The 14,596-nt window shown below is 42.2% G+C and overlaps 1 protein-coding gene across 1 annotated transcript in view; it reads right to left on the bottom strand.

Annotated features, from left to right (window-relative positions):
• Nucleotides 1-5,337: 5,337 nt before the first annotated feature.
• The window catches only part of Egfr (epidermal growth factor receptor), a 164,498-nt gene continuing 155,239 nt past the window's right edge, over nt 5,338-14,596 (bottom strand). The window contains exons 24-28 of the mRNA XM_055623868.1: nt 14,321-14,418; nt 13,433-13,600; nt 13,031-13,078; nt 12,125-12,227; nt 5,338-11,501 (exon numbers count right to left, since the gene is read on the bottom strand). Coding sequence (XP_055479843.1) covers nt 11,140-11,501; nt 12,125-12,227; nt 13,031-13,078; nt 13,433-13,600; nt 14,321-14,418 — 779 coding nt within the window. The 3' untranslated portion in view covers nt 5,338-11,139. The remainder of the gene's footprint in view (nt 11,502-12,124; nt 12,228-13,030; nt 13,079-13,432; nt 13,601-14,320; nt 14,419-14,596) is intronic.

Consider the following 14,596-nt stretch of genomic DNA (forward strand, 5'->3'; position numbering starts at 1 on the left):
TAAAAATGCTACTATTGCATCATTCTGGATAGTTTACCATGCTGGTCGTTGTTGTGGCTTGTGACAGTTGGGCTGGACTATCAATACCTTTCTCCTCTGACAGCTGGCACAGTACCTGTGACTACTATGAAAGCTAGTCCTCCAGGAGAGGGCTTCTAGGTCAATTCTAGCACAATTCTTCCAAGTCTGGTGGCTGTAGTGTTTGGCATCTTCAGTAACAATGGCAAGTTCTGGGAGGTAATAGAGGCTACCCTTCAGCAAAGAAACTCCTTTTTGCAGCTCGTAGGGACCATTACAGGAGATCATTGGTCACAATGTAGAGAACCACTCACCATGGGGTGCCCATCTCCCACTGATGCATCTACAGCAAGTTCTTACACTTCTGGGAAAATAGCAAAAGGGGAGGGGGAAGATTGCAAGAGCCAAGGAGCAGCACACCTGCATGAGGCAGGGTCTTTTTGACTTGACAAGGAAGTTGCCCTATGCCAGCTCAACAATGTGGTTCCTTAGAGACCTGCATAAATGACATTACCCGTTGATATGCCATGGAGATGGTATAAAGTGCTCAAGTTCCTACAGAGAATGAGTTTCTTTAGGACCAGCCTCTTGATAAGGTTATCCAATACTAAGTGGTTATCCTTAGACACTTGAACATATACATATATAACAATATTAATTAAAGAAGAGCTCATGAATTTGAGAGGAAGTGGAAGGAGGGATGGGGAGTTGAAGAGAGAAGGGGAAAGGGTATAAATTACAGGTGTAAATATGATACTCATATATTGAGTTCTCAAAATAATAAAAATTAGTAAGAAAGAAAAATATTTTTTGTGTCTCTAGTTACATGTATGTGTGTCTGTGTACATACAAGTGCAAGTATATGTGGAGGCTAGAGCTTCAGATGCCCCTGGATCTAGAGCTGTAGGTGGTGGGGAGCAACCCAATAGTAGGCGCTGGGAACCAAACGTAGGTCCTCTGCAGCAATGATATTTGCTCTTAACTGCTACGTCATCTTTTCAGTTCCTCATTATTATTTTTAATAGAATTCCTCCCCACTATACTGTCATCTAAACAATATAGGAAAAGATATTGATTACATTTGCATGTGATAGCCCCATTGATTTTATTATATATATGTGTGTATATATATATGCATACATATATATATATATATATATGTATACATATATACGTGTACGTACTTATGTACACACACGTAGTAAGTTCTTTTGGGGTGGTCAGTATTTTCCTGTGAAGGGCTATATAGGAAAAAGTTTTGGTTTTGGAGATCATAGGATCTCTATTTCAGTTACTGAACTCTGCCATTTAAGCTAAAAAACAGCCATAGTCAATAAAACTACTTATAGAATCAGGCTGCTGTCTGGATTTTGTTGTGGACATGATGATTTTTGCTCACTATGTTCTAAAGATTCAAATACATTATGTTTTCATAATGGGTCTTTCTTGTTGCCGTAGTTTAGCTTTATCTATCATGTGCTGTGAAGAGTGTGTTAAAGACTTAGTGTCTAGAATGGTGTGATTGGGAGTCAGGTCACAGTGGGGAGGGACATATGTTTTTAGGGGATTGTGCTCCCTTTCTTTCTCCCTTTTATTCCTTTTTTTCACCCCACTCTCATGCCATCCTCCTCCTTTTCCTCTCCTTCCCTTCCCCCTCTCCTTCCCTTCTCCCTCTGCACCTTCTCTCTCCCTCCAGGCTAGGAGCTGAGCTGAGCACTTTAGCTCCGCCCTGTAGCTCTGCCAGGATGTTCTGCTTCTCCCAAGACCACAGCAGCTTTTCACAAAATTCCTAAAACCACAAGTCAAAATAGAACTGTTCTTTCTTCAAGTCATTTATCTTGCCTTTTTTTTTTGTTGTTGTTGTTGTTTTTAATAGTGACAGAAAGCTAAGCTACTTGTTTCCAGAACACTGAATATCTGAAGGATTTCAAGTGGTGGAAGTGGTAATGATGCATCTTATCTGATTCTCATACAAGATGTCAAGTTCTCTGGTAGACATGTTTATCTACTTTAAAATGTTGCTATCCATTGCTCAGTTATCAAGTAATTAATTGTGACTGCATCTTACTGAATGGTTCATGAGCATCTGCAAGTGCCTTCCTTAGGATGCCTTCTGAAAATAAGCAAAATACCTGTGTGAGCTACCCTAAATTTCTGGCACAAATGATCCAACTTCCTGTATCTCATTTAGAAAACTACTATACCCCCAAACAAATCTTTCTGTAGCCTGTTTGTCTCCCTCCCTCCCTCCCTCCCTCCCTCCCTCCCTCCCTCCCTCCCTCCCTTCCTTCCTTCCTTCCTTTCTTTTAGTATTCTCTTTTTAGATTGAATTGGAATGATTCTCATCTTTTTCTGTATTCTAAAACGCTTCAATAATACTATTTGAAACTTTGAAAGAACACTCAAAAGCCATTTGAAGAGCTTTCAGTAGGCAAGCACACTTTCTATGAAAATATAAAGACTCAAGTACAAAACCCTAGCACCCATGTAAAAAGCAAAATATGGCCACATGCTTGTTACTCTGGTGCTGTGGCAGGATGGAGACAAAAGGATTGCTGTGTCATGCTGGTTGTTATATTGATGTAGTTTCAGGGAGAGACCTTGTTTCAAGGAAGAGGACAGCAAGAGAGTAGGAGACTAGCTGTCATTGTCTGGCCTTTGTGCTCACATGTGTACAACACACACACACACACACACACACACACACACACACATACACACACAGACACAAACAAACACATACAAACTGTACTGAAATATTGCATCTAATAGATATTTCCAGTTATGGACTTTGCCCTGTCAACTTCTTCATTTCATTGATGTGTATGAAAAGCACACCTACTTTCACAAACCCCTTCATTTTTTTTCTTGTCTGGTAGAGCCTGTCTTGGACCACTTCTCATTTACATGTTTCTATATGGGAAGCGTTCATTCAGCTGACTGCAAGTATAGTGGCATAGGATGCTTTGTCACAGCAAACATTACCCTCATTCCTCTTCTGCTCGGGTTCAGTGAAGGCAGACCCAGGGACAGGATTCAGGAAAATGGAAATGTTTAAGGCAGCAACCTCCATCAAAATAAAAGCAGCAACTAGGGAGTGGTCACATTCGGTCTTGGAGAAACATGACAATGGCTGATTCTTCCTCAGCCACCACCTCCTCTTGGACTATTACTGCCTCATTAGTTCAAGAAAAAGGTTGTTCATGTAGACTGTTGAATGGGTTGTTTACTCTAGAGATTTTACACTCAGTGATCAGACAGCTTGGGCTACGCCACCTTCAGTTCCAAGCAGTGTTGGGGGTTGTTTTGTTCTCGATATGGCATCTGCCATCCACAATCTCTTCCTGTCCTTCTCTAGAGGTGGGAAGCTAAATGTGGAGCCAACCACATGGCACGTGTGCTTAATGTGTGAATCATGATAGGTTGCTGGGACCTGCGGATCCCTATTAAAGCCTGGGGGTCTAGACTCTGGGTACATCAGTTGAACCATAGTTGAAAGATGAGAGCTGGACACTGCAGGCTCTATTGTTACTCTGGCTGCAGATATTCATGTGATGTTATGCTCCTGAGGCTAGGAATGCTTCTTGTTTAGGATATACGGGAAAACTTTCAGGATTGATTGGAATCATAACAATGTTTCTGGTTAATTTGGACCCAGCACGTAAGCTACATAGTTAGTCACCAGATATGGAGTTGGGCACCCAAGCCAAAGGACCTCAGGGCCTGGCCCAGCCATCCACATAGGATTTGTGTATCTAGGAGCTTTCGTCATCACTGATGGGCAACAGGATGGAGGCTCTATAGGGCCACACAATTACAATCAACAAATGGATATCCACAGGATCCTATCATATCATAGTCACTGTGATATTGGGGAAAAGAACTCACATATTTTCATTGCTTCTTCCTTCAAGTTCTTCAGTGTTCTTTTTGCGAAGAACAGAAAAGCCATGGTGGCTGGAGGGGAAGTGAAGCACAGATCATGGAGAACACCATGGGCAAAGCTTATAGGGGATGCTGTTCCTCTCTCCTAGACTTCCATAACTGGGAACTGTTTCTCTCAAAGAGAGTTAAAGGTAAGTGATTATTACCTGAAAGGCAAACTCTCTTTAGGCTGAAATGCTCTCAAAACTTCAGCTAGAAATACAGACTGTAGAGCAACTGTAGAGCCCAAGGTTTGGCCGGAGGTTAAGGTTGTTCACTTGGGATTGTGAACCATGACTTTCAATTATGAAAGAGAAATCCAGGGACGCAAGCACATTCCTGCCTTTATATTGTTTGCTGTAAGTTGCTTTTCTCTGTGGAGGAGCTAAACTCTTTATTTGGAGGCTTAGAGTTTAACATACTCAAATGTGCTCTGGAAGCTTCCATAGATTTATTTTCCAGAGGCCCACATGCAGAGCGTGGGGATACAGCCAATCAGTGGGTGGAAGGTCAGGAAGCAGAGAGAGTGGTCAACTCTCACATTAGATTCCAGGCCCAGAGGATCTGGAAAGCTCTTCATTTGCTTACTATACCTGGACCTCGTTGGCTTGGAGACCTCCTTCTATGTGGACCAACCCCACACTTGTAAGTGACTGATAGTGTCCAGAATGAAAAACACAGAGATAAAGCGGCAGCTTCTCTGGAAATGATTCAGAAGCAGCACTGTAGCTATTGTGGATTGCTAGAGCCAGCAGAGCCCAGCTTCCTGTCCTCCGTCCTCCTGTGTAAAAGAAATAATGCTAGGGCATTGTGTGGGAACAGCTGGTGGAGGGAAGGTTGTGGAATGAAGAGTTTGGCTTATTCTCTGGAGCCAGACTCTACTGGAGAGTCAAGAACTTAAAGCCCCATAGACGACTCATTGGCCAGGGGCACCAACTGCAGGTGTTGGCCTGGCCCTCCCCAGCCAGCTGATGAGTGAGCCTAGTCAGTGCTGTTCAGTTCTTGTGTCTGGGTTTCTGAAGTTGTTCTTTTAAGAATATGAAAGCCTGGAAAGAATCATATTGTGTCTGAAGAGTCTAAGCAAAATCTAGGAGGTGGAGTCCAGTTATACAAGGGAAGTCTCTGAGCTGGCTTGTAGGTTTTTTTTTTTTTTTCTACAGAGTTATTCAGTTACTACAATAAGGATGGGTGCGATGAAGAGGCCAGACATGTGGGAACAGGAGTTTCTTGTACTTTCTTTTATACTTTGCTATGATTCTAAATCTTCTCTAAAAATAAGGTTTATTAATTTTTAAAAATGTTTTCAGTTGGAGTGGGGGAATACAGCTCATCAGTCCACACAGCACCACAAAAATCAGCAAGTTGAATGAAAATAAATTTGAAATCAAGAAAAAGTCAAGAAAAAAATGTCTATAGTCAGACATGAACGATAATAGAAAACAACATTGCACTGTTAACAAAGAATGCAAAATTATTAAGTTCTTAGGAGTAGCAAACAATAAAGGACATACATCTAATGTTTAATAGTGTACAATCAGCACATTCTAATCAACAGCATATAAACGACATCTGGCTTTGCATTTGTACAAATATTGCTTTCATTGTTGTGAAACTTTCCAAAGTTAAAATGTACCATATATGAAGCTGTAAAGCTTGAAAGAAACTAACATGAAATTATAGCTGTCTGGTGTTAATCAGTCATGTCATTATGTCTAGAAATAGTCATCATATCCTGGGGTGTCTTCATTTCCAGGCCAGTATATTACACAGCAACAATACTTTGTATCCAAATCAGGAGAGTAGGGCATTACAATTTCAAAATAAAAGGTGCATGGAAGATGGGTAAACTTTATCCTCTTGGAGTTTTCTGCCGGTGTTGACGTAATGACTCCTAGCAATTTTGTTGGTGAGTTGGGCAAGACAGGTTTAGAGCTCAGAGGACTACTGTGCATGTACACACACGGCAGGAAAATGTGGATTAGCTGCTTCAGTTTTTATCCGAGGTGCAGTGTATCTGCGTGTGGGGTGCACATGCATGCATGTGTGTTTCTTAGTGCAAGATGCCCCTTCTTGGAGTTTTATTTTCGCAAGAGCCGCCCAAGTATTTAGCAATTGTCTTAAAGTCTGCCCTTTGCAGTCAAAATAAAAGGTCAGCATTTTCATTCTGGATGATGGAGGTTAGTGGGTTGCCACAGGTTGGTGGGTTGCCAGTGGTGCTAGACACAGAAGCAGCGTCATACCTTTACCTTACCAGCACTCATTCTTCCTAGAGCTCGCCTAGGCAACGCTGTGATGGTGGGGGGATGTCTTTGTTTCATTTCCCTCGGCTACATCTGTTGGCTAGATGCTTTACCCTTCACTGCCTGGACAGCTGCCATGGGAATCCTGCCTAGGTTCCTGGACCCCCCCCCCCCCGAAAGATGCTGACAAGCAGGTGTAGGGTTCTCTGGGTCTGGATACCATCTGCATCTACAGAGTCAGCTGTGAGTCTGGAGCTAATCCCCAAGTTGGTGATTTTTAACATTGTCTATACATGACAAGGGACTTAGGACTTCTAAAATGTAAAAATTCCCAGATTTTGCCCCATGAAGATTCATATTTGTTCTTGGGTATGGCTGTGTTTCAAGAGTTTTAAAGCCAACCTAGGTGATTTTATGGTGCATGCATGACTGACAAAACCTTCTCTGGAGTGACCATGTCTGCACTTGGTAGATTTTAAGGAATATAGTGAGTAAGGCAAACAGCACAAATATTGTTGTTGCTTTTTAGACATTTCTAGGACACAGTAATAAGTGAACAACATCGTAAGTATAAAAACAAAGTAATTGGTGTTAATGTCACGTTAGCATATGTAAACCAACAAAGTGTTGCATTATTGAATCTCTTACATTTACAAGGTCATATTGGATCATCAGAGAATGACACACATTTAAATTCTTCTGGTAGTGATGAGCAGGCAGGCATCCCTATGCTAACCTTGCCCCAGAATCCATAGCTCTTGTTCACAGCAGCACTAAGCTCATGCGCCTTTCCCCTTTTCTGTCTGTATGGTGCTGAAACGACCCTCCTCTCATTCACTGTGGCAATGACCGACCTAGCTTAGTTCTGCGATGAGGCTGCTTATTCACTAAGAGAAAATAGACTTCTCACCCCAGTTGAACCATTTTCAGCAAAGATTTCAATTTCATTGCAGTTTTTCTAAAGCAACAGTTTTCTTTAGTTAAAAAAAAAGATAAAAGAATGAGTTTCCTAAAAAAATATACTTTACAGAGTTCAGTGCTACATAAAGAGAACACTATACTGAAAAAAAGTTACAAAAATACATTTACATTTACAAATTCTGTCTAAATGTGACTTTAACAGTACAAAGATTTTTGTCTCTGGAATGGCAGGTGTGGCTGGGAGAAAGAGTGAGGGATTTCTGCTCGGTTAAGGTTTTACAGCCCTGAAGCAAGGGAATGTAAACAGATCACCATGCTGTAATACTAACACATGCTTATCAAAAGAAAGTAGAGATTAAGCGAAGTTTTAACATCTGCTTATTCAACTGCTTATTCAGTTGGGAACTGCTTATTCAGGGGAGGTGGAGGGTGGTCTGTTTTATGCCTTGTTTCTCAGATAACACAAAATGTCCCAAGACTTTAACAAGATGTCCCAGGACTTTAGGAAGGCTCAGCTTTACATATTTGCCATTTTCAGGATAAAGGTTGTGCTGGAAAAAAAAAAAGAAAGAAAGAAAAAGGAGGATTTTGGAAAGGCCACACTTGTGCCCAACTCAGGCATAGTGATGACTGCAGATTATGCTTTCTGTGAGCCAGGGTGGGGCTCTCCCCTACCCAGGCCCTTTTATTCAACTCTGACTTTGGACAGAGTAGAGTGGCAGGCCTGTCCAATTGATGAAGACAGTGCAAACTTCATCCCAGGCTCTCTACTAGAACCCCAAATGGGGTGCCTCTCTGGGATTCTGACTGCATTAGACTGTAGGGACTGGGGAGATTTAAGCTCTTCAAGGAATTCTCATTTGCAGTGAGGGTAGAAATGAGTACGCCATCATCATGTACCAGCGTTGTCTTATACAAGTGTGACCAATGAACACAGATGAGCAGCCACCACTGCTGCCAAGAGTCCCCTTCTCAAGTCTTTTAATTTTTTTCTCCTCCAGTGTCTCTTGATTTTGGTGTTTATTGAAATATCCTGTGTGTACTCTGAAAAGTCCACGGGTTTAAGACCAATCGAGTTGAAATGTTGCTGGCTGGAAATTTCTCATGATAGCACAGCACCCAGAACCAGGCCTTTGGTACTTATGCAGTTCAAGGCCCTTTTAGGTCTACAGTTTGGGGATGGGTGGAATGCAAGAGCAAAAAGAAAGAGTGTTTAAAAATTCTCTAAACCAGAAAGAAGAGGAGAACCTCCCCTAAGAGTGGACTTGGGGAGTGGCATGCATGCAGAAAGGGGTGGGAGGGTGGGATCGGGAGGGGAGGAGGGAGGGGCTTATGGGGGGATACAAAATGAATAAAGTGTAATTAATAAAAAATTAAAAAAAATTCTCTAAACCATGTTATCATTGGCTGGAATGCAATTTGCTGCCTCACAAGAGCATGTCTCTATAAAGTTTATGGCAGAGGGATTAAGGATTTAAGAGATTATCATTTCCCATCATGAGGTAAAAAAGTAATTTTCATAAGGTATAATGATATGGGCTCCTTATATACCAACATGGGGGAACTGTATTAATGGGCTGCAGCATCAGGGAAGTTGGGAATCCCTGCAAAAGGGTCTGCATCTCAGCTCTCAGAGCTCCATGTCTCCCTGCACAGACACACAGAGGACACATGGACAAACATAACGTTAGCCCTGACAACAACTAAACTTAATGCAGAATACTTACATAAGAAGAAAAGCAAGTTTGAATAGCTTTTGCTTCTTTATTTTGTTATAAGAAAGTGTCTCAAAGTAAAAAAATCCTAGGATTTCATTGCTACAATTTGACTGGCTTTCAACTGCTCTCCCTCACCGGTCTCCTGCTTCTGACAAGCAAGTCATTCTATATCCCAATTCTGAGCAAACACCTGCCTAAATGTTTCCTCTGCATTCTTGGTGGATAATGATCAAAGTGGCATTTTCTGGCAATGGCATGGAATTTCAAACTCTAGAAATGTTGCTTAATTTTTTTCATTGCTTATTTTCATAGAGGACAGTCTGACATTGCCAGGAGTGAACAACAGTTAGGAAACTCAGAGGATCTTGCAACTCTAATTCCCAGGCTTGAGGGAGCAGCAAGTGTGTCAGGAAGAATAACTTGGCCTTGTACTTGACTCACTTACCGAGTCCCCTGGTTACTACCCTCTTGGTTGAGGTCTTAAAAGGCAGTGCTTCTCAACCTGTGGGTCATGACCCCTACAGAGGTTGCATTATCAGATATTCTGCATATTAGATATTTACACTGTGATTCATAACAGTAGCAAAGTTACAGTTCTGAAGTAGCAATGAAATAATGTTGTGGTGGAGGGTCACTACAAGATGAGGAACTGTATTAAAGGCCGCAGCATTAGGAAGGTTGAGAACCGCTGCTCTATGAATGCATACTTTCCATTCCCTGGTGTTTAAGACTTTTTATTCTCAGAGCATAACCAACAACATTATCTAGTTGTGAAGTTTTTAGATGTCTCTAATAGAATGCATCATCCCTGGTCTGTGCTCTTGGTGCCTGGCTGATATGTCTGGTCTGGTTTATGGTTAGTGTTTATGAGTTCACTTCTGTCCACCCCTTGATAAATGAGAAGGGATAGACACCAAGAGCATTAAAATATTGTTTACCAAAAATGGCTATCAATCAATTTGCCTACAAGGATGACCAAAGTAAAAACAAACACTGCGATCTCGAGTCGCTAGATGCACCAATGGTAGTGGTGAAATTCATTACCTAGGCATGAATTTCTCCCCAAAGCACTGTCGTCACTTTCAAGCTCTTAATGCATGCTTGCCGCTCGAATTCCACTCTGTTTTTAACATTCTTTTTCCCGAGGCCTGCATGCCAGTCCCACCATGCGCTGTCACTTATTCCATAGTAGCCTAGATAAACTTCCTCAAATGGAAAGAAAACATTTGGTGGCAGCTTATCAGGGAGAAAAAAAATATCTCCAGTAAACAAATTTAAAAATGAAAAAGATTATCCTCCATGCATGGCTTATACAAGTTTTGTGGTGTGTAGGGGTGAAGGCAGAGGGGATTTGAAGAGCAGCATCACTTTTGTAGTCTCATGATACACACCTCAACAGACATGATGCAGAGACTAAAATATTTCTCTGTGAACTTTTGCATCGTCCCTCCATCTTAACTAAAGGCTTTCGTTTAGAACACGGATTATTTAAATGTAGGATAGTAGCTGTTCTTTGAGAATACTGCTTTTTGTTGTTGTTGACTTCATGAAACCAAGACAAGAAAGCATATTACAACTCAAAACAACAAAGCAGAAAACATAAAAGGAAGTCTAATAGAAAACACTGATAAGCTAGTATGTGTTAAGTACCAGGGACATATTTATGTAAAAGTAAGTCTGAGTAAAATTCTATCCCTTTATCCATCTTCTCCCAGCCCTAGTACATAACAAAGTGGCTTAACCTATTGTACCTGCCATGATTAATGCTGTATAGTGTAGCCTGCTCAGGGGCGCAGGTCTTCCTGTGTCCTGTCTTGCCACGGAAGTGTCTTGAAGCAGAGCTAGGAGAACCAACCGTTCTAGTCACAATTAGCTCTAGGCAACTCTGTGTCATACATACTCCAAGCAAACTTCTTCCTCCTTGGGAAAGCCCGTAAATCAAACTGATAAAGACAATAAAAATCCCAAAGGTCCCTGTGCAGCAAATCTCTGTATGTATGTTTTTTTCCCTATGTACCTCACCATGAGGTAAACTTCTGTTCCAATGGACAACATTCTTGATGGATGCATTTTTGTGGAATCTTCACATTTTGAAGATTAAAAGACGTACCTTCAACTTCCCAAAGTGCACCAGGGGAGGGGCCCGCTTCTTGGCTCAATGACAAAGCCTGTCAGAGTTACGGTTTAAAAACCAGTCTGAGGTTCTGACATTTGGCACAACGTGGGCATGGCTGTAGGAAGTGGAGGTGCAGCCACGGCTTGGTCCTGGGCTTCGGCAAAGTCTGGAAATTTTGTAGCTGGCATGATGGCCCTCTATGTCATGCTCCGATGAACTCGCTGCTGGGGGGTGCTACCCGTAGGTATTCTGCATTTTCGGCTGTGGGGCCCTTAAAGATGCCATTTGGCTTGGCTTCCTTGGGAAAGAAGTCCTGCTGGTAGTCAGGGTTGTCCAAGCTCATTTGGTGGCTGCCTTTCTGGACCCAGATTGCAGGGCTGTCAAATGCACTACTGAGGCAGGTGGGCTGGGCAGTGTTGAGATACTCAGGGTTACCCACGGCATTGCTATGGGGATTCTGATAATGCAGGTCTCTGCCAGGAGCTGGGTGCAGGGGCTGATTGTGATAGACAGGGTTCTGCACGGAGCCTGCTGGCCTTTTAGGAACAGACTGGTTTATATATTCTGAAATGAAAAAGAATATGTGAGAGAATTAGTAAAGCCTCACCCCAAGATCCCAAAGCAGAGTTCTATAGCTCACCGGGAACCCTGCAAATGTCTTCAGCAAGACAATTGACACCCAAGGGCAAGGAAGTTCAGGAAATAATATGGAGACTACAGAATAACCGGTGACATTTTCTGTACTTCTCAAAGCAATGGACATAAGCAGTTTTTGCAAATTTGAAAGGATAACATGGTGTGTGTGTGTGTGTGTGTGTGTGTATGTGTGTGTGTGTGTGTGAGAGAGAGACACACACACACAGAGGATATATATATATATATATATATATCCACCTTTTATATTCAGATATACACATACAACATACATATATACATGCATTCGTACATACATACATGGATATTTTGCTACTTGCTTCCAAGCCATCAAATCTGCAGAAAACCCAGTTGTAACATGTATTTGTCACAGGCCTCTCAGTATGCTAAGTTCTCTCGGTTTCTGCTTCTTCCTTACTGTGTCTACAAATTTACACAGTCTCCACCTCTGACAATTCCACAACTGACTTGCGCCTGAGGAAGTGGGAGTAGACACCAAGGCCCGACGACTGTTTCCTGAGCACACTACTCACCAGGCGCAGGGAGGAATGTATCATCTATGTTGTCCTCTATTAAGGCACCAGTGGGGTCAGAGCTGTACCGCTGCAAGAAGCTGTCTTCCTTGATCCGACAGCTCTGTGGGAGAGAGAAGCAGGGATACTTCAGTGAAAATCACTCAGACTTTTCTGTAGAATAACTTCACCTGTGGCCCCATTAAAATGCAGATTCACGCTGGGTATACTGACCCATGCTTGTGATTTTGGAACTCTAGACGCTGAGGCACAAGGATCATGAGTTCAAGGCCAGTTGGGCTACATTGTCAGATTTTGCCACAAAAACCAAACAAGAAAAGCAGATTCAATGAAGTCTGGCAGAGTAGATTTCTGACAAGCTTCAAAGTCACACCTGTGCCACTGGGCTACAGACAGGCAATGTCCTGATCATTTCATTTAATAGAACTTCCTGAAGAGATGGAGATGCCTTGTAATCTGTGTTCCATTATAAGGGAGTCACTTACCACATGTGGCTACGGAACACATGAAATGTGTGAGGAGTTGAATTTTACATTTTATTTCATGCCAGTTAAAATTGAATTTGCGGTGTAGCGGCTTCTGGAGAGCATAGTGCAGACACTGACTGAGGGCACCGCATTTCATCACTTTCAATGTGACTAGGAAGGCTCATGCCCACTGGTGGCACCCCCACAGATCCTGCTAGTGGTCTGCTGGAGGCCTGAACATCTTGTTTCTGACAGCTGCCAGGTGATGGTGATACTGTCTGCCTATGAACCACACTTGGAGTGGTCCTGTGGATTCCAGTCAAAGAAGCCACGGTGTAGAAAAGAATGTGCAGAAGGAAAGTCTGTGCAATGTGGGCTAAGATGGGCACATTCCCTGTGTACCTTATTTGATTCCGGTTTATAACATGGTCATACGTACCCCATTTCTATTAATGCAAGCCACAGTGGAATTGTTGCTGGTTGCACTCTGGAAAAAAAAAAGAAAGCAATATTGCTTATGGTTCACTCGTACGTTCTCATCAGTTTCTAGTGGATGCGGGAGATGGGTCTCATGGAGTAAAAATATTTCAAGATGTTTAACGCTTTGAACATTTTTTTTTGAGAGAAGCATTTTTGTCTTGAATTACAGCCTAGAAAAATTAGGCAATTAAATAACCCAAATCCTTAGGTGTTGATTATTAGTCTAGGTTCTATTTGGTTAAAATTTACTCCTTTTTTCTAAAGAAAATCTGGAAAATGGAAACTAAATCAATTTAAATCATAAGGGAGACAGGAAAGAGAGAGACACAGATAGAGAGAGAGACAGGAAGAGACTTCATACCAGAGAACTCAGGAGAGGTGTCCGAGATGTGGATGGGCTGCTGAAGAAGCCTTGCTGTGGGATGAGGTACTCATCGGCATCAACTACATCTTCCATGTCCTCCTCATCCATCAGGGCGCGGTAAAAGTTGGAGTCTGTAGGGCTCGGCAAATGCATTCTTTCATCTCCCTGGAACAGAGATTTTGGGACTATTAGAAAGGGCAATGCAGCTGGTTTTCTGCTGCCTGGCTACAGGAGTGAGTGTCTCTATCAACAGGTGTCTACAGGTTTGCCACTTTAGTTACAGTACAAGCTCTGTGGGTCTCCGATAATCAGAGTCTTTCCATTTTAATGTGTGGATACTTGGGAATATAACGAAACACAAAGCCTCCTGGATCTGACAGCATCCATATGAAAAGTAGTTGAAGAGAGGGGAGAAAAAGAAGCAATGGGAACATTTATTGTCCACAACCCAATGCTATGCAATGTTTTGTATATATTATTTTACTGAATCTTTAAATCCATAAAGTCAAACAATCTTAATTTTGTTATTCCAGAATTAGGCGGGGAGACGGGCTGATTGGTTGTACAGGGGTAAATACAGAGTCAGGATAGAAGCCACGTAGGTTGACAGTGAAGTCTTGCTTCTCTGTTTAGCAAAGCCATGGCTCTAAAAAACCAAAAGTGAGGTGAGGGGCAGGTTGGGTCCTAGTCGGACTTCATAAATGAATTGGTGACTTGGAGTTGGATAGGACCTACCTCTTCTCCCCTTGTATTTCAAAACCATTGTGTCATAACTGAAACAGCTCAGATACACAGAAGGCTATATTAACAGAAACATGGCCCACAGGTGTATCTGCAGATATTGGAGAGATTTCAGCAATGGAAGTGCAAGCTGTGGTCTGGTACCTGGATGACAAGGTAGCGCTGGGGGTCTCGGGCCATTTTGGAGAATTCAACAATCAACTCACGGAACTTTGGGCGGCTTTCAGCATCTATCATCCAGCCTGAGAAAGAAATGAAGCACAATTACAGTCCTGGAGGAAACAATGAGGAGGGCATTGTTTTAAGCATTTCTGCTGTGATCTTGCTAGGCAAATGAATGATGAAGACATGGTCTTTGTGACAGATTTTTCAGCCTTGGCACATGAGCTGACACTGGTCAGTTCTTAAAGTCCATGAGAA

The sequence above is a fragment of the Psammomys obesus genome, unplaced genomic scaffold (genome assembly GCF_907164565.1).
Source record: "Psammomys obesus unplaced genomic scaffold, mPsaObe1.curated_primary_1811, whole genome shotgun sequence".
NCBI lineage: Eukaryota > Metazoa > Chordata > Mammalia > Rodentia > Muridae > Psammomys > Psammomys obesus.